Source organism: Hakea prostrata, chromosome 8, assembly GCF_041222555.1.
Source record: "Hakea prostrata isolate BN-2017 chromosome 8, UWA_Hpros_2, whole genome shotgun sequence".
Lineage (NCBI taxonomy): Eukaryota > Viridiplantae > Streptophyta > Magnoliopsida > Proteales > Proteaceae > Hakea > Hakea prostrata.
In genome coordinates this window covers 32,640,462-32,660,211 of record NC_142607.1, presented here as the reverse complement: position 1 = coordinate 32,660,211, position 19,750 = coordinate 32,640,462, and the positions used below count along the sequence as shown (strand labels likewise).

At 38.5% G+C, this 19,750-nt stretch overlaps 1 protein-coding gene across 1 annotated transcript; it reads right to left on the bottom strand.

Moving 5' to 3' along the window:
- Positions 1–1,531: 1,531 nt before the first annotated feature.
- LOC149007586 (uncharacterized) lies at positions 1,532–4,937 on the bottom strand. The gene is made up of 5 exons (XM_089167110.1): positions 4,074–4,937; positions 3,199–3,298; positions 2,654–2,817; positions 2,194–2,305; positions 1,532–2,010 (listed from the first exon to the last, which is right to left on the bottom strand). Exons 1-5 carry the CDS (start codon positions 4,935–4,937, stop codon positions 1,532–1,534), a joined length of 1,719 nt encoding a protein of 572 aa, XP_089023236.1.
- Positions 4,938–19,750: the final 14,813 nt, after the last annotated feature.

The following is a 19,750-nucleotide window of genomic DNA, read 5'->3' as shown; positions in this document are numbered from 1 at the left end:
ATATTATTTTTTTTTATTTTAATTTATATTAATAAATACAACCCCCCAAAGAGAAAAAAATAATATATATATTTTTTTTTATATCATATAACTCCCCGGGGGGCCGAAAGAGGGGGGGGGCGCCCGCCCCCCCCCCCCCCCCCCCCCCCACCCCCGCCGGCGGGCGGGGGGGGGCCCGCCGCCCCCCCCCCCCCCCCCCCAGGGGGCACTATAATATTAGATAAATAATATTAAGTGTCTATGATGGGACTTGGACTTGGGAACGTGTCATGGGTCGTGGGTCGTGGATCCAGAAAAACCCGGTTTTGGGTTTTGCAATAGGGAGGTGACTGATTATACAGTCACAACTCTCTGAAGGTGACCTTACATACATATGTAGCTCTCTGAAGGTGTCCATACGAGCCTATAAATAGAGGTGAAGCTCTGAACAAAGCACTTACTCTGATTTTGGTGAAAAAAAAAAAAAAAAAAAAAACAGAAATTCGTATTCTAGAGTTAGAAAATTTATTGCGTTTTTTGTTTTCTTCATTATTGTGTTGTGTACTACTTTCGTATCTCCTTAGCAAGTAGTATCTGTCGGAAAAGTACTGTTCGTACACCTCAACTCACCCTGTTCGAGTTCGTGGTGGTTTGATTCTGACATAAGGTATACTTTATATATTCGTCTCTCCTTGATAATGTTATTGGTCTGTCTATACTGTGCCTCTAGTCTTCTGGTTCTAACAATTAGCAGGTGTCTCCTTGTCACTGGCCAATGTATATATAAATCATATAATAATTAGCTCCATCCGATGTGGGACTATACACATATGTTAATTTAAATTACCTAATATACATCCAGAAGAGTCCTATAGAGTAAGAATAAACAAGAGTCCTAAAACAAAACTAGGGAGATAAGAGTTTTAATGTTTTGAAACTTATTTGAATAGTATATTATATTATATTACTATTTTATTTTAAAACAAAAATCCAACAATCCCCCACAAGTTTCAAAATATCAGTAAAACGAAGAAAGTGCTGTATAAATTTTGACTTATTAGGACATATCATTGGAGGTGTCTTCTGGACTTGAACCTACACTAGGTCTGATGAACTACGCTACACAGTATGGGAGAAGTCAGACTTCTTGAACCCTTCCTCTTCATCATAGCCGGCTAGCTCACCATCCATGTCCCACTAGTCAACGTCTGTATCTCCTGAATTATATCAATGGGACATTCTAGGCCCTATCCCCTATCTTGGTCTCATGAGTGTTTAAAGAGTGTGCCTTAAAACTCTTATCGAGGGCAGCCACACCCTCTACACTCACTTAGGTTAGCCCGATGTGCACCACAGTTAACACACACCCACATTTCGTAGGATTTGGCTAATTAAGAGCCCACTGCTCAACCTCTTACATTGTGGTGGTACTACTTTACCATCTAACCAGAATGAGCAAAACAATAATAGTACTAAACAGGTCCCCTAGTGACTTCGTTACCCTTTGAACCTAATTCAGGATTAAAATCTCTTCACATAGGTTGGGTGTCCATCACAAGACCTTCGACATAAGCCTCATGCTCATTCCTTTAGATGCTTCATTAATTAATGAAGTTGGCAATGCCTTTGTGAACATGTCCGCTAAGTTCTTTACAGACTTTACAAAATCGATAGCTATCGTTCCTTCACTTATGTATTGCCTAACCAAATTGTGTCTCAGCCGAATATGTCTCCTTTTTCCGTTATATACACGGTTTTTAGCCTTAGCTATTGCTACCATGTTATCACAGTGAAGTGATATCGAGGGCATTGGTTTGTGCCATAACGGAATATCAGCCATAAAACTCCGATGCCATTTTGCTTCGGTCCCTGTCTTCTCTAAGGCAATGAATTCAGCTTCCATTGTGGAGCTTGTTCCACAAGATTGCTTAACTGATTTCCAAGATATTGCTCCACCGCCAAAGGTGAATACATATCCACTAGTTGCTAATGACTCATTGGTGTCGGAGATCCAATTTGCATAGCAATATCCTTATAATACAGCAGGATTCCCACTGTAACATAGACTATAAGTCACTGTTCCCTTTAGATACCGTAATAATCTATTAATAGCAGTCCAATGTTGTAATCCAGAATTGTGAGTATATTGACTCAACTTCCCAACTGCTAAAGCAATATCCGGTCTAGTACAGTTCATCAAGTACGAAACTAAACCGATAATCTGGGAGTAACGTTTCTGGTTAACCGGATCTCCCAAATTCTTTTGAAAATGACAAGCTGTATCAAACGGTGTCTTGATCGCTTTCTCATCCCAGTAATTATACTTCTTGAGCAAATTCTCAACATAGTGTGCTTGAGATAATACTATCTCCTCATTCTTTCAGATGGTCTTGATTCCAAGAATAACATCCGCTTCACCCATGTCTTTTGTGTCAAATTTTGACATTAAAAGTTTCTTAGTTTGTTGCACTATGTCCAAATTTGTTCCCATTATGAGCATGTCATCTACATATACCAAGATAAATACACCTTTACCTTGATGGAACCTACTGTATAAACATCTTTCCACATCGTTTACCAAAAAGCCACTAGCTAGAAGTACCGTATCTAGCTTTTCGTGCCATTGTTTGGGTGCTTGTTTCAAACCATATAATGATTTTTTGAGCTTGCATACCTTCTGCTCTTGGCCAGGTACTGCACAACCTTCAGGTTGTCTTATATAGATTTCTTCCTCTAAGTCACCATTTAGGAAAGCTGTCTTTATATCCATTTGGTGGATAACCAACTTGTAAATGGATGCAAGAGCTATCATTATCCTTACAGCAGTGATTCTTGCTACTGGAGCAAAAGTGTCAAAGTAATCAATGTTTTGCTTCTATTTAAAGCCTTTAACTACTAGTCTTGCCTTATACTTATCAAGTGATCCATCCACCTTTAATTTCTTGTGGAATATCCACTTACTGTCTAAGATTTTAGAACCTCGAGGGAGATCAACCAACTCCCAAGTGTGATTGGAAATGATTGAGTCCAACTCACTTTTGATGGCTTCTTTTCAGAAAACAGTATCTGTTGATGTCATTGCTTCCCTATATGAAAAAGGATCCTTATCTATTAGATAAGCCAGCCATGTTGGATTATCATCTATTGAATAGACTATCCAATCATTTCCAAAGTGTTTAGAGGTCCTCTGTCTTTTACTTCTACGAAGGTTGCTCGAACCTTCATCACTTGATAAGCGATCATCATTTTCTATTTGATCACTAGCAACCTCTGTTGCCAATTCCTTTCTTTGACCAGACTCACCACTAACTCCCTTTTCCTGTATTGAAGGTAACTTAAAAGGTAAGATATTCTCAAAAAATTCTGCATCCCTAGATTTTGTTATGTCCCCTTCTTCACATATGCCATCTAAGGTTTTAAGGACCATAAATCTATATGCTGAACTATGTTTTGCATACCCAATAAATACGCAATCGAAAGTCTTTGGTCCTACTTTCCTTTTCTTTGGTTTAGGTATTGCTACCTTAGCCAAACAGCCCCAGATTCTTAAATATTTAAGATTGGGTTTTCTATTAAACCATAGTTCATAGGGAATCATACCAGTACTTTTGTGAGGTATACGATTTAGAATGAAACAAGCTGTTAGCATAGCTTCCCCCCACATATCAAAAGACAAACCAGAACTAATAAGTAATGAATTCATCATTTCAGTTAAAGTTATGTTTTTTCTTTCAACTATTCCATTGGATTCTGGTTGATATGGCACTGTTGTCTCATGTATTATTCCATTACTCTCAAGAAAACTAGACAGATTAAAATACTCTGAACCTCTATCGGTTCTAAGTCTTTCAATCCTCTTTCCTAGTTGGTTCTCAACTTCTGTTTTGTATGAAATAAAAGCATTAGATGCTTCATCCTTAGAGTGGATCAAATATACCATAGTATATCGTGAAAAATCATCAATAAAAGTAACCATATATTTTTTTTCCACCTTTAGACTCAGAAGATTTAAAATCACATAGATCACTGTGTATCAAAGCAAGTAATTCACTTTTTCTATTTACTGACTTATGAGGCTTCTTTGTAAATTTAACCTCACCGCATGTCTGACACTTATTTAAAGAAGGTTTTAGATTTCCTTCAATTAAGCCAATCTTACACATTTTCTTAATGTAAGGTGTACTACAATGACCTAATCTAGCATGCCATAAATCATACAACTCAACAAAGTAAACAGAATCAGGCTTATCATTTATTGAATCATGAATACTGAGTACAAATAGCCCCTCATTCAAATATCCCTTGCCCACAAATACATTATTTCTAGTAATAATTAATTTATCAGAATCAAAAGACAATTTCATCCTAGCCTTGTTCAGAAGAGGCCCTGACACCAAGTTCCTCCTGATCTGTGGCACATGAAGCACGTTGTCCAAAACCAATGTCTTCCCAAATGTAAGCTTCAAAGTCACTTGGCCCTTGCCGACTACAAAAGAGGAATCTGAATTTCCCATGAAGACCTTATCTCCAGAAATAACTGGAGTGTACTTTGAGAACATGTTCTGATCATTGCAAATATGTCTCATTGCTCCAGTATCGATGACCCAGTTTCTTGGTTTTTCAACTGAATTAATTTCTATGATCATCGTTGTAAAGATGTCTTCCTCAATGATATTAATCTTGGTTTTTTCAACCTTCATTTTAACGCGACAGTCCTTCTTGTAATGACCCGGTTTACCACATGTAAAGCAACTCCTTTTCTTCTTCTTGAAGTCTTTATCCTTCCTCACTTGAAGACCTCTCTTGAAGTTTGACTGCTTTTCGGTGTCCACAAGATTTGCCTTGACTTTCTGAACTCCACTGCCCTTTTCTTTCTTGTCCCTTGCTCTATTCCTCTCTTCAATTTTTATTCGAACAACAACTTGTTCAAAAGTCCACTCCTTCCTCTTGTGTTTCATATTCACTTGAAAGTATTCCAAGAGTTAGGAAGCTTCTCAATCAGAGAGTGAGTAACAAAAGCATCCGACAGAATCATTCTTTCCTTGGCTAACTTGCCAATCAGAATCTGATATTGGTCAATCTGTGGAGAAATTTACTCATCATCGTTCATTATGAAATTTAGGAAATTTGACACCACATATTTACCACTAACTGCATCCTTTAATGTGTATTTCTTCAAGAGAGCATCTCAAATCATATAGGCATACTCAAACGTACAATACACATTATACAGGTTCAGAGAAAGAGCATTCAGAATCCGGTTCTTACACTGATAATCAGCTTGAACCCATGCCATTCTCTTTGCCTCGAGTTCTGGATTCTCTGTTTGTGTTGGCTTTGGCTCTGTCAAAGCAAAACCGACCCCTATTTGGGTCAGAGCGAACAATATCATCTGTTTCCACCTTTTAAAATTATGACCAACGAATTGGTCTATCTTGTCAAATTCTGACATAATCTGCATGTGGTCCATAGAAGACCTCAATACATGCACTGGTGGGATGACATTCGTAGGAACAGAATCATTGGTTTGCAGGATTGGGATGACATCTTGTGTGTTTGGAACAACACTGTCAGGAGGATTTTTTCCAGAGGCCACTGAATCAACAGCAAGTGGAGAAATAGCTCCACCACACGAAATAGCGATGGAGAAAGCGAAACCTCAGTAGCATGAAGCAAAGCCCTAATAATTTAAACCTTAAGACTCTTTTATTAGAATAGAAGAAATAAATACGATTTGAAAATGGGGTTGAAGAAGGGGAATGGAGAAATAGATAAACCAGATTGCGCTTCTCGCGAAAGTACTCAGATTCAGCTTCATTTTTACGAGCAACAAGAGCTTTAACTCGTTTTCCTTTGCTGTAAGCTTTGGTAGATTCTTTCAGAAGTTCTTCAGGAGATTTGCTCTCTTCTTTATGATTCGATTTTCTCTTCGAGCCTCTAGCCATGGTTTCGTGAAGAAGAAAAGATGATGCAGAGAGAGTCTCTGAGAGGGAGAAATAGAGAGAGGGAGAGAGAGAGATTGGACTATAGGTTCATGCCACGGTTGGCCCGATCTTGGAGGAGGTGGCATGACCTTAACCTCCTCAACGTTTCTTCTTCCTTATCGCTGAAATCATATCATACTATCATACTACTATTATAAAAGCATGAACTCAATAGAAATGGCTACATTTAGTTTTCCACTATTATCCTTTTGAATTCAGTTAGGGCTGTTTGGTTACATGAATCCCAGAGATTTGAAATCTCTGGATTCATGAATCTGAGAATTATACCCGTTTGGTTGTAAACTCTCTAGATTCATGAAATCTAGAGATTCACCTTTTTACACTAAAAACGTGAATATGTAGATTTATGGGTAAGGGGTGAAATACAGAGATTTCAAAAAAGCTATACATTTGCACATTCACAAAAATCACGTCGATCAAATAGTTTTTTAGGATGAATCCACAGATTTCATTTCACAACCAAACATTTAATTTTATAAATTATGACTCCATAGATTTGAAATCTCTATATATTTGAAATCTCTAAATATTTGAAATCTCCAGACTCATGTAACCAAACAGGCCCTTAATTAGTTTTTAGCATTTCTTTGCATTAATTAAAGATTATGTCTATAATGGTAAATTACTACGTTTGAACTAAACAGACATTTCGTATTTAACAAGAAGTTAAAAAGACGTTTCCTAAATTTCAGCAATTAGGAAGGAAGAAGAAATGTTGAGGGGGTGTGGGAGTATTATATATGTCGGAGACTTGAACCTATGATGACTTCTTCATTAGGAAGTGTTAGTCATTATGAACTGAGCAAGCTTATGAAGAACTCTCTCAATAAGGGGTTGTCTGGCAACCATTCTATGCCAAAATTCCCACTTCAGCACAGAATCCACTTTTTATGCTTCTAGGTTGAAGTGGGCAAATTTGGCACAGAATCATTGCCATAATCTTGTATGGTTGGATACAGATGGGCATGTTTCTCTGGCCCATCTTAGCACAGAATCTTGTATAGTATGTACGACTTCTGTGCCAAAATGGGCACATTTTTTTAATAAAATATTTAAAAAGATAAATATAAAATAATTAAAAATAAGTAAATATGCTGGTTCAATTCATACATAGGTGCTTACATAAAATCAAGTGAGATTATAATGTTTTCAAGTGATTAGTGGGAGTCTCACTCTTGCTGCCAATTCATCTGCAATTTTCTTCTTTTGCTCATCCATTTGTCTTGCTTCTGATTGGGTGTTATCAGGGGGAATATCATGATCCGATATTACTTCTTCAGATATCCAGAACGGGTTTCCCAATTCTTGAAACTTTTTGTCGGCAATTTGCTCATCGCGGATGAAGTTATGAATAGCACAACAAGCAATGACAATTCTGGCTTGAGTACGTAATGTGAACCCGTGACGCATTTTACTCAAAATTGGGAACCTGCTCTTTAAGCATCCAAAAGACCTTTCTATAACATTCCTTACTGAAGAGTACCTGTGGTTGAAAAGTTCAATAGCAGTCCTAGGCCCTCGACCTCTCCCCCTGAAATCTTGCAAATGATACTGAGTACCCTTAAATGGTGTCATGAATCCAGATAAAATCGGGTATCTGGAGTCAACCACATAATACTTACCTACAACAATTTAAGATAATAAAAGTTAGTCCCATAAGTTTAAATATGATGAAGGGCTAAAAAAAATATCGATTAAGTAGTTGTATTAAATTTACCTGGAGGAGGACGAGGAAAATTCATCGCAGGGTCTGTAATCGCTTGTCTAAAAACTCTGCAATCATTTGAAGAACCTTCCCAGCCAGAATAGACAAATGTGAATTTCATGTCAAAGGAACACGCACACAAGACATTTTGTGTGGTGATTCCTTTCCTTCCACGATATGGTACTTGTTTTTCAGCCGGTACCATTGCATGCACATGGGTGCCATCGATTGCACCAATACAATCCTAGTACAATGAACATTCTCAAACCCATTAATAGAAGTGGTGAGGAGCATAAAGTATACATGTGGGAGATTGTATTCCAATAATAAAAGCTTGTATCATACCTTAAAGTAAGGAAAATGTTTTGGATTTGTGAGTATCTCTGGCAGAATTGCATCAAGGTTAGGAGGCCTTATGTTTTCTCTGCTTAACATCACAAAAGCTTTTAACACTCTCTTGAATACTCTTGTGATTGTCTCAAGCGAACGTTGGAAATCTTCGGCCACATCTCTATGTTTAAAGTCTCGACCAAGTAATGTCATAAATATACCAAGTTGCTCATCAACACGAATATAACTAGTATCATCTAACCATCCTCGATGCCGCATCTTCACCTCTAAGTTATAAAACACATGTTGTTCCATCTTGAATCTCTCAAAGACACGATCTATGTGTCCGCCTAATATTTCTCTAACACGTTCTGGTTCCGTGAGTTTGCTATCTCTTATTGGCTCAGGGACACGGGTTTGATCCGTCAGTAGCATTTCCAAACCTAAAAACTCGATAAGATCCTCTTCATCAGAAGAGGAAGAACTTGACATATTATGACGATAGTCCCTGAAAATAATCATACAAACCATGTTCAAATAGAAAGCACAACTAAATCTTCATAATGCATAATCTATTAAAAAGCATAACATGCAAATCCAAAGTATTATACTCCATACCCTATTTAAAAGCAAACACATGCATACACTACAAATTCAAAGTAGGAAGGGCCATACCATATTTCAAAATACTTATCATCCATACAATCCATAACTAAAAAAGGAAAAAAAAAAACATAACTAGAAATATATATATATATATATATATATATATATATATATATATATATATATATATATATATATATATCCAAACATAATACACACCAATTGCATATAATATTATCCTAAAAAAATAGATATAGAAAACATCATGCAAACACAAATAGTTCAACTTTGAGTAGGATCACGGGGTGGTTGGGTAGGCTGAAGCAACCGCTTTAGTGTAAGATGTCTGACTTCAGGGGGGGCACATATAATCACTTCTCTGAAAGTTGGATCCGACTTAACATGCAAGATTGCATCGCCTAATGTGTCGGGATCCAAATTCATTGACATCAGAACATCAAAGGTCTTAGCAATGCTGAAGTCATTACTAATAGCAGATGTTGCTGTAGTCTGAGCTAGGTACTTGTCCCACTTTGCCAAACACATATCTGAGAAGGACTGGATTGCAGTAGAATTGCTTAATCCTGGGCCTGAGCTATTTCTCTTTCTTCTCTTTGCATTGGGAGTCTTGTCATGTCTTTCAGTTGGAGGGATCGGTCCACTGGGTGTTCGAAGCTGATGGGAAGATGACATCTCAGGATTGACATTAGAAAACATATTCATGTTATCTTCATCTGAGCTAGCAACACCCACAAACTCATCATTATCCATGCTCAAGTCCACTGAAGGCGCAGTGCAATGTCAGGAGTAATCCCTTCCTCACCAATAGCATAAGTACCTCCAAAAATTTTACACAAGTCTTCCCACTCAGTAAGGCCATGCTTCCTAAACTTAGCCCAGCCTGGATTGTCCTGTCATAAACATTGCAAGTCATTGTACATAAGCATATGGTTCATATTCTATTATAAAAAAAAAACATTAATACCATAAAATGTATAAATTTTAATAAAATAATATGAACAGTGGCACCATAGCCGAAATTACCTTGATGTGCATTTCCCATAATGACTCATCCTCAACAGTGGCAGTTTTGGTGATAGGATTCCACCCAAATCCTGATGTTTCCATCAATTTCTTGAAACTAGCATACTGCTGCCTTAACTTGTTGAATTTGTTTGTCAGCTGCTTCATTTCATAATTGATTTTTGATCTACTTCGAAATTTCTCCAAAATATTTTTCTACCCTACCTTGTTGAATGTAGATGTTGTTTTGTTCCCTACATTAACCTCCTCAGCCATTATTTCAATAAAAAGCTATGTATTTTGTTGGCTCCAAGTGGCAGTTTGAGTGCTTGATATTGCCATTTTTGAAACTACTAATTCATACAAATAATAATGTTATGTTATACTAGTTAACAACTAGAAAATGTGCTGACAATGATTCTAACATTTAAAAAGATTACATAAGAGCAGTCATAATATCAGTTAATAGTCCATAACAACATAACAAACTATTACACTGCAAGTGAACCAAATAAGAAAAAAAAATACACCACATAATACAACTACTCCTATCACTAAATGTTTAATTAACATTACATCCTTCTCTATGCTCTCCATGTGTTTCATTCCCCTCTTTTGGGACTTCAATAGTTCCCTAACTAGTGGGTCATCTTGGCTTCTTTCAATCCCATGTGAAGGAGTGGGTGTCCGCAGTTCTCCTATTGGTTCACACCATTGAAAAAAACTACATCCCCTCGAAAATAATGCACATATTTGATATAACCTATTAGGATGTCGGACTAATGTTGAAATTTTGACTGCAGCTAGGTTCCCACAATTGCAATTTGTATAATTGAACTTCAAATAAGAACTTTTGACATCATTGACACTGGATGTTGACAACCTGATACAAAGTTTTTGTGTTTAAAAAATAGACCACAAAGTAAAGTATCCAACTAAACTATAAATCAAACTAGATGAGGCTGATGTTGATGCATAGAGAGTTTACACATTGCATATGTGAGGGAAGGGGAGGGAGGGAGGGAGGGAGGGAGAAAGTGACAGGAAGTTCCTGCTAAAAAACACAGATAATGCCAGAAGCTTAAGAGGAACTATTGTACTATTAGAAACCCTGAAAAGGCAAAGGGCCCGGGGTGTTTGTTTTGTTTTTTAAAATTATATTTTTTGTTTTTTTAAAAAAAAACAAACGGGGTAAGGTTTTTAAATTTTTTTTTTTTTGGGAAATGGCCTGGGGGCTTTTTGCCACAACGGCTTCCATTGATTTTGGGGGGGGGCGGCGTTGTTTAAAAAAATTAATTTTTTGTTTAAAAAAACCCACCCCGGAGGGGTTTTAAATTTTTTTTTTGGGGGAAGGCCCGGCCGGCTTTTGCCCCCCGGGCCCCCTGTTTTGATGATAACAAACATGAAACTTGAATTCACCATGTTTTGATGATAACAAACATGAATTAGAATTCACTATGGAAAAACATGTAAATAACATGTATATGAATGAGTGTTTATTTGCTATTAATTATCATTCATATCTTCCAATCATTAATGTGTTTATCATCATCAAAAAGGGGGAGATTGTTGGGAAATGCCATGTCAGCATTTGCCACATCAGCCTCTATTGGTTTTGATGATAATAAGCATGAATTATTAATGGCTATATTGAGTTATGATGTTTTAGTTCAAGATGAGAACAAGTGGACCAACTCCAAGTCAAAGCCATATGCAAGTCAAAGCCAAGATCATGCCAAGATAGACATGAAGATGGACATGAAGTCTAAGTCAAGATGACCATGCCGAGATGGACATGAAGACCGTTGCACAAAATCAAGTCGAAGATCAAGTCGAAGATCAAGACTTAGGTTGAATTATGGCTTAGGACACTCTCGCATACACATTCATGTAAATGCATCAATTATATGTAATTCATATTACTAGAGTGACCTAGGACATGTTAGTGAGGTGTACAATGCTTAGGGTTGACCAAAAAGTCCAAAAACCCAAGCCATGTCCCAGCCCCAACTTAAGTCAGCAAAATAGAGTTCAGACGGACAGCCGTCTGAGCAGACGGATGTCCGTCTGTACTGATAACTCTGTTTCTCAGAAAACAACAGAAGGCCGGACGGATGTCCGTCTGAGCCAGTCCAAGCGGAAGGATGACCAGGCCTTGGCGGACGGATGTCCGTCTCCGGAGCCAGTCGGATCCGGCGACGGATGTCCGTCTGGCCCAGATTTGACTATAATGGCTAGTTTAAAGAGAATATCCTCTACAGCTGTTTGCAACGGATACTTTTGAGACGGATGACCGTCTGACTAGACGGACGTCTGTCTGGGCTGAAAAACAGGACAAAAATGTGTCCGTTTTCTATCCGTTGGGGATTGGGTTTTGGCACTCAAAGGTGCTCAATATAAACCCAAATTCACCTCATTTGAGAGCAACAACACTCACACTTGATCACCCACTCCCCAAGTGATCCTAAAGCTCTCAAATTGCAAGAAAGCCTTGTGCTTTGCCTTTCACTTTCTCCCCAACCTTGAAGAACATACCAAGGTGTTAAAGTAAGCTTGTGGAAGTCAAGCTTGAGGCGATTGAAAGCTTTGGTGGTGCATGCATTTCATATCTTGAGCATACAACTCTTATTGCATCACACACACACCAAGAGGTAAAGTGTCACACCTCTTGTTAAGGTAACATCCTTCTCTTGTAACTGTTTTCAATTCTAGTCTAGGTAGATTAGAATTGGTTTTGGGTACTCTTGCCCGTGAACAAAGATTGGTTGGGTGCTCTTGCCCGTGAACAAAGATTGAAGAGGGTGCTCTTGCCCTAAGATAAACAAAGATTGTAAAGGGTGCTCTTGCCCCGTAACAAAAATTGTAAAGGGTTTGATCTCTACCCATTGTATTGAAAGAGAATCATTAGTGAAAATCTCTCTTGAGGCCAAGAGAGGAGTGGATGTAGACTTGTAAAGTCGAACCACTATAAATCTTGTGTTGTGATTGATTGTCATTGTTTAAATTCATTTGAATTCTCAATTTACCTTGTATTTCCGCACAAACCGAAAAATTGGGACAATCCACTAGTTGCAACCTAATCACCCCCCTCTCCACCCCCCCCCCCCTCACTATAAAAAAAACCAACACCACTTTTTTTTTTTTTTTTTTTTTTTTTATATTTTTATATAACTCCTCCCCACTCTTTACCCTTCCCCCAAAAAGGAGGTCCCCCCCCAAAAAAAAAAAACCCCCCCCCAATTAATCTTTCGGAAAATCAAGGAAATAGCCGATGACACCCAAACCAGTCCCCTGACAAAATCTTTCACCCAACTCAAATTCCTTGACTCTTCATTTCTATCCAATACATCCATCACACCACAAATAATATATATAGAACTAATGACAGCAATAGACTGAAACACCTAAAAAAACACAACAGCTTCTTGTATCCCCAGTATTGTCACTCTTTCTAACAGTAACAAGAATGAGAAGCTTAGCACACTTAAACCATCAATTGTAAGTAGCTAGAGCTATAAAGAGACTATGCTTGGAGATGAGTTATCCTAAAAGCGGTTTCTGTAAACATAATTTACCAGCACTGAAAACACACGAAATGCATTAAACAGGGCATCAACAAAAATGAAAACGATAGATCATCAAAGAACAAAAACTTAATATAGATTTAATACTACTTTCAGAATCAACATGCACAAATAGAGAAACACACTTGAAGAATAATAACAAAGTGAGAGAAATAATGGGGAATAAATACCTTGAATTGCAGTTCTTGATTCGGCTTGAAAAATCCCACTGTTTTGGGTTAGTGGAAACAGATACACCTGCAAAATCTCAGATAGGGAGGAAGAAGTATAAGAACGGCAACAGGCGCGAAGGACTGAATAAAGGTAACTTCTAAAGAAAACACAATGAGAAAGAGAAAGGGATGAAGAAACGCGTCTCCTGCGCACCTCATACGCACATAAGAAGAAAAACAAAAACCAGAGAAAGAGATGGAAGAAGAACCCCATACACACCTCTCGCTTTCTTCCTCAAAGATCTCAAATCTGGAAAGAGGAGGATATCCAGACGAACTTGCCCGAACAAGTATGAAGACAGAAGCTTTCGATTTGCATGTGAAACTCAATTAGGGCTTTGATCAAAGTTGCATCTTCTCAAAACTCCATGGTTAGAGCACGAACGATCAGGGTTTTTCAAAACCTAGTGGCTTTCATTCTCGTTCAAGTTGTAGATCTTCTCAGAACTCAATGGCCAGAGCACACTAGTTGCTTTCGTTCAACTTCTTCCTACCGTTGTGAGTGTGAGAAATGGTGAAGGAGTTGCTCTTTGTTTTAGGTTCGTAATGACGTCAATGCCCCTCATTTCCGTCAACCCAACAACCATGCCCCGCATTTTTGACAGAATTGCTTTTGTGCCCAAGAAGCTCCAATTTGGAGCTTCTTTGGCACAAGGAAAAACTGTGCCAAATGCCTGGTTTAGCACAGTTTTGCTAAACCAGCACACAAAAGCTGAACCGGTTTACCATACATGTTTTTGGTGACTTCTGTGCCAAAGTGGGCAAATGGCACAGAATAAGTATGCCAGAATCGTTACCATACAACCCCTAAGTGTCTAAAGAGTTATAGGATTCAAACATGTGGAACATTCTACTTTTTTTGGGTAAAGAACATTATAATCCAAAGGCTAAGAAAATTTAATAGGTATTTTAGACTAAAATATTTTATACGTTTGAATCTTATAACTCATTGAGAGATTTTCACCAAGGAGAGAGGTCAAATATATGGAGTTAACTAACATATAAACTACATTACACACACACGCACACACACACACAAAAACTGACATATAAACTAGTAAACTACATAGAGCCAGGCAGCCTGTAAAATTCGGCCTTATCCTAACCCTGACCTGGCCCGGATTTTGTACTGTTGTAGGTTCGAAGACTCGAAGTAGAGGTAAAAGAGACTTGTGGACCCTCATTGTTGAAGATTCGGTGTTTGATCCAGAGCCTATGGACATTGACAGTGATGCCCCTTACTTGAGCACATTGTCAGTGTTTAGTGAAAATCTGCGCATCGAAGAAAATTGAACTAGTTGAAGCACCTATTGAACTCCCGTTGTCAATCCGAAGGTATTTCTTGAAACTAGACTTGTTGATTGACTTGTAGGAGAAAACCCAACTCAATTCAGATCAGTCTGGCCTTCCAAATCCATGCTCTAAGTTTGCTGTCAGCCTTAGTCGACTGACCAGTCGACCAGCAGTTATGAAATTCGAAAAATCATAAAAATCTTTACCATTTTGACCCTACCTTTTTGGAACTCATGAATGAAGGTCTACCCTAATCATTGGCACTCCAGAGAACGAGGAGTGACATTCCCTAGGCCATCTCTTGGTGTTTGTGAAGATTATTGGCTCCAATCATTGGCTTTCCATCTCAATCATCACTTCAAGGTATGGATTCTCTTATTTTTCTTCTAATCTACTCAATCTCCTATTAATTTATACTCCTTGGACCATGGCTGAAGTGCTGCAACCTTGCAAACACTTGGCCATGAGCTTCCCCTTCCATTTCCATCAATCTCACTTCATTCTTGCTATTATGATTAATTACATTGCAATCCCATGATTTCTTTCATTTCAACCTATTCTTTAATTCAAGCTGATGTGTAGATGTGTACTAGGTTTGAATTACTATTTGTTGGTGCAACCTAGAGGGGGGGTGATTAGGTTGCAACTAGTGGATTGTCCCAATTTTTCGGTTTGTGCGGATATACAAAGTAAATTGAAAATTCAAATGAAATTAAACAATACAATCAACCACAAGACAAGTGTTTTATAGTGGTTCGACTTTGCAAGTCTACGTCCACTCCTCTCTTGGCCTCAAGAGAGTATTCCACTAGTGATTCTCTTTCAATACAATGGGTAGAGATCAAACCCTTTACAATCTTTATTATGGGGCAAGAGCACCCTTTACAATCTTTGTTTATCTTAGGGCAAGAGCACCCTCTTCAATCTTTGTTCACGGGCAAGAGCACCCGACCAATCTTTGTTCACGGGCAAGACTACCCAAAACCAATTCTAATCTACCTAGACTAGAATTGAAAACAGTTACAAGAGAAGGATGTTACCTTACAAGAGGTGTGACACTTTACCTCTTGTGTGTGTGTGATGCAATAAGAGTTGTATGCTCAAGATATGAAATGCATGCACCACCAAAGCCTTCAATCACCTCAAGCTTGACTTCCACAAGCTTACTTTAACACCTTGGTATGTTCTTCAAGGTTGGGGAGAAGGTGAAAGGCAAAGCACAAGGCTTTCTTGCAATTTGAGAGCTTTAGAATCACTTGGGGAGTGGGTGATCAAGTGTGAGTGTTCTTACTCTCAAATGAGGTGAATTGGGTTTATATAGAGCACCTTTGATTGCCAAAACCCAATCCCCAATGGATAGAAAACAGACACATTTTTTTCCTATTTTTCAGCCCAGACGGACGTCCGTCTGGTCAGATGGTCATCCGTCTCAAAAGTATCCGTTGCAAACAGCTGTAGAGGATATTCTCTTTAAACTAGCCGTTATAGTCAAATCTGGGCCAGACGGACGTCCGTCTGCCCAGACGGTCATGCATCTGGCCTGGGCTGGCTCAAACGGACATCCGTCTGCTAGACGGAAATTCTGTCTGGCCTTCTGTTGTTTTATGAGAAACAGAGTTATCAGTACAGACGGACATCTGTCTGTTCAGACGGTTGTCCGTCTGAACTCTGTTTTGCTGATTTAAGTTGGGGCTGGGACATGGCTTGGGTTTTTGGACTTTTTAGTCAACCCTAAGCATTGTACACCTCACTAACATGTCCTAGGTCACTCTAGTAATATGAATTACATATAATTGATGCATTTACATGAATGTGTATGCGAGAGTGTCCTAAGCCCTAATTCAACCTAAGTCTTGATCTTCGACTTGATCTTCGACTTGATCTTGTGCAACGGTCTTCATGTCCATCTTGGCATGGTCATCTTGACTTAGACTTCATGTCCATCTTCATGTCTATCTTGGCATGATCTTGGCTTTGACTTGCATATGGCTTTGACTTGGAGTTGGTCCACTTGTTCTCATCTTGAACTAAAACATCATAACTCAATATAGCCATTAGTAATTCATGCTTATTATCATCAAAACCAATAGAGGCTGATGTGGCAAATGCTGACATGGCATTTCCCAACAATCTCCCCCTTTTTGATGATGATAAACACATTAATGATTGGAAGATATGAATGATAATTAATAGCAAATAAACACTCATTCATATACATGTTATTTACATGTTTTTCCATAGTGAATTCTAATTCATGTTTGTTATCATCAAAACATGGTGAATTCAAGTTTCATGTTTGTTATCATCAAAATCAATGGAAGCCGATGTGGCCAATGCTGGCATGTCATTTTCCAACAATCTCCCCCTTTTTGATGATGACAAACACATGAATGAGGGAAAATGTGAATGATCATTAATAACAGTCGATGCTCATTCATATGCATGTTATGACATGTTTTCCCTATGAATTATTATCTAATTCATTCACGCGGTTTTCTCCCCCTTTTGTCATCAACAAACAATATATGAGCTAATGAATTATCTGATTCAAGATTATATAATTTATAGAATTTATAGGAGCTATTGATTCATGATTCTAATTTAGTTATTATCATCCCCTTAATTGATTCCCCATCAATTCTTGCTATTGCAATCAATTCCAATTCAATTCTTGATGTCTAGCATATAGAACATAGGGTTTCGATTTGGGTATTCATAATTGGACCGTTGGATCGTGCTAAAACTTAGTGGGTAGTGTCCTCATATTGCCATGATCATCCCCGCCAAGTTTCATATCGATCAGAGCACCAAAAGATCAGTTTTGGGCCAAATCTCCAATTCTGCCCGTTATTGTTTGCTCTGGTCGACTAACAGTCGACCAAGATGTGACAGCAACTCTGTCCTTGGCCGATTTGCTTCGTTTGACCTCCGATTCGATTGTTTTCTTCTCTAATGTTGTTTATATGTTGTCTAGGGTACAAACATTGACTTTTGATTCTTGGTGATTATTGGTATTATTTCCAACTCAATTAAGGTAAGGACTGTTGTTACCCTAAGTACGCTGATTATGCGAATCTACTTCTACATTAGAAACTTAGTAGATATACTTCATTAATGTATTCCTTAGCCATGTATGACTATTGTATGCACTTTATACCAGTAATATTATGTTACATGTCATTCGGAATATCATGCTTAATTATTCTTTATGATTACATAAATGATTGATCATGTTATATTATGCCTTTGTTTATATGGTGAATTATTGATCATGTATGATATGATGAGATTGAGCTTGTGAATGACTAAGTATGACTTGGGATTGGGAAGTGTCCTACCGACACTTCTATCCTTGGACATCGGAGGGAATAGTATGGGATGTTCTCCAAAGGTGTCCACCGACGCTTTCCCGGGTTATTGGATGACATACATAGGATTGTCTAGATGTATGGCTAGGACTATCCTTGTTGTATCAGACCCGAATCAGAAGGGTATTGAGACCGAACAACCCGTGGTAATAGTGTGATTTGATGGGTGCTCAAGACCGGTAACCACTCCGTGAGAGGACATAGATCACATTATGGATACCCGTTAGGGGCCATTTATTGGTAGGGTTGCAAATAGCTAGACTTGGGCTCACGGGCGCTCAAGACCGGTAACCAATCCGTGAGAGGACTTGAGAGCTTCCTGTTTACTATTTGTGGATGACCAATAGGGTTGATGAGTTCGTAATCTGGGATTACGCTGACTCTAGTGTGAAGGATACGGAACTGAGTTGGTTGGTGCCATAGGGGAAGTATCCAGATCTGACTTGATACGACTGAGTAGATGACTTGCATTGGGCTAGGCTTTACCCTGACATGCGCCAATACTTATACCAAATGGTGATGTGAGAGAGTGGTGACCGAATCCCCTACCATGGTTTGAGAGGACTTTATCCAACTACCATGGCAGACCCAAGATACGGAATTGGTTAAGGGGGAGTGACAGACGACCTAAAGAAGTATGATGCTATGACTTAAAGCATGTCTACCTTAGAGACTAGAATACTCAGAGTTAGAATCATATTGCATTATTGTCTCATGTCATCTTGCATCATATTGTGACTTGTATCGTATGATTTGTATATTGTGGAATGACTCGCCTTGCTGAGTTCTTTGAACTCATTTCCTTTTGTGCAATTGTTCTGTTAGACTTATTGCAGGTACCGAAGACATTGATGACTCCTATTATGAGGTGGCACAAGATCCCTCATACTACGGTGAAGGTCCTGGCTATTACGAAGATTATGGTGAAGGCCCCGAGGGTGATTACCCTCCGTACTAGGATTAGTCCAACCTTGTTTTGGGAGAGGCTTTGCTTGGTTTCTTTTGTGTACACATACGAGGACACCTTATACAAGATGGAGGAGACCCTAGCTTAGACCCCTTTTTGTCATTCTGGAACTTGGAGATGTTATGTAACTTCTATGGATTTACTATTTGATTATGGTCTGTAATTTAACTTAATTAACCACTTTCCGCTGCTACTGAGGGAGTGACTTCTGATCGCTCTCTCTCTCTCTCTCTCTTTTGAGATTACCTTTATATGTACTTGATATCTTATAATTTTCCGCACTCTGATTTGATTATCTATTTCTTATCCTTTTTGATCTAATTATTACTTGCTTAAAACATTGATTATATTGTTCATGATTATGTTATCATGTATGTGGGAGGCATGGCCGCTTGATCTTTGATCCTCGGGCTGTGGATCACATTCCCGAGTACACCAGATAGGATATCGGCTAGGTGGATGTGACACAGCCAGCCTGCTATATAGAGGGAATAAGTTTAAGAAGGTCAAGAGTTCGAACGTCCACCCTTTCCACTCGGGAAAAAAAATCCTCTGTTGTGCACATCTCTCTGCTATGCACAGCAGTGTAGCACCATAAGTTGACACGTGGCATATTCCTAATAAACGGTTTAGATTAGAAGGTAGGGTTTTAAGTGAAATTGACCCCACCTTATGATC

Bases quoted from the DNA above. Each gene is read 5' to 3' on its own strand.
- LOC149007586 (XM_089167110.1), bottom strand. From the start codon at position 4,937: ATGAAACACAAGAGGAAGGAGTGGACTTTTGAACAAGTTGTTGTTCGA. The intron at 2,306-2,653 runs GTATGCAAGCTC...AATTTGCTCAAG, and splicing joins TACCTGGCCAAGAGCAGAAG to AAGTATAATTACTGGGATGA. The intron at 2,011-2,193 runs GTTTAGTTTCGT...CTGTATTATAAG, and splicing joins ACGTTACTCCCAGATTATCG to GATATTGCTATGCAAATTGG.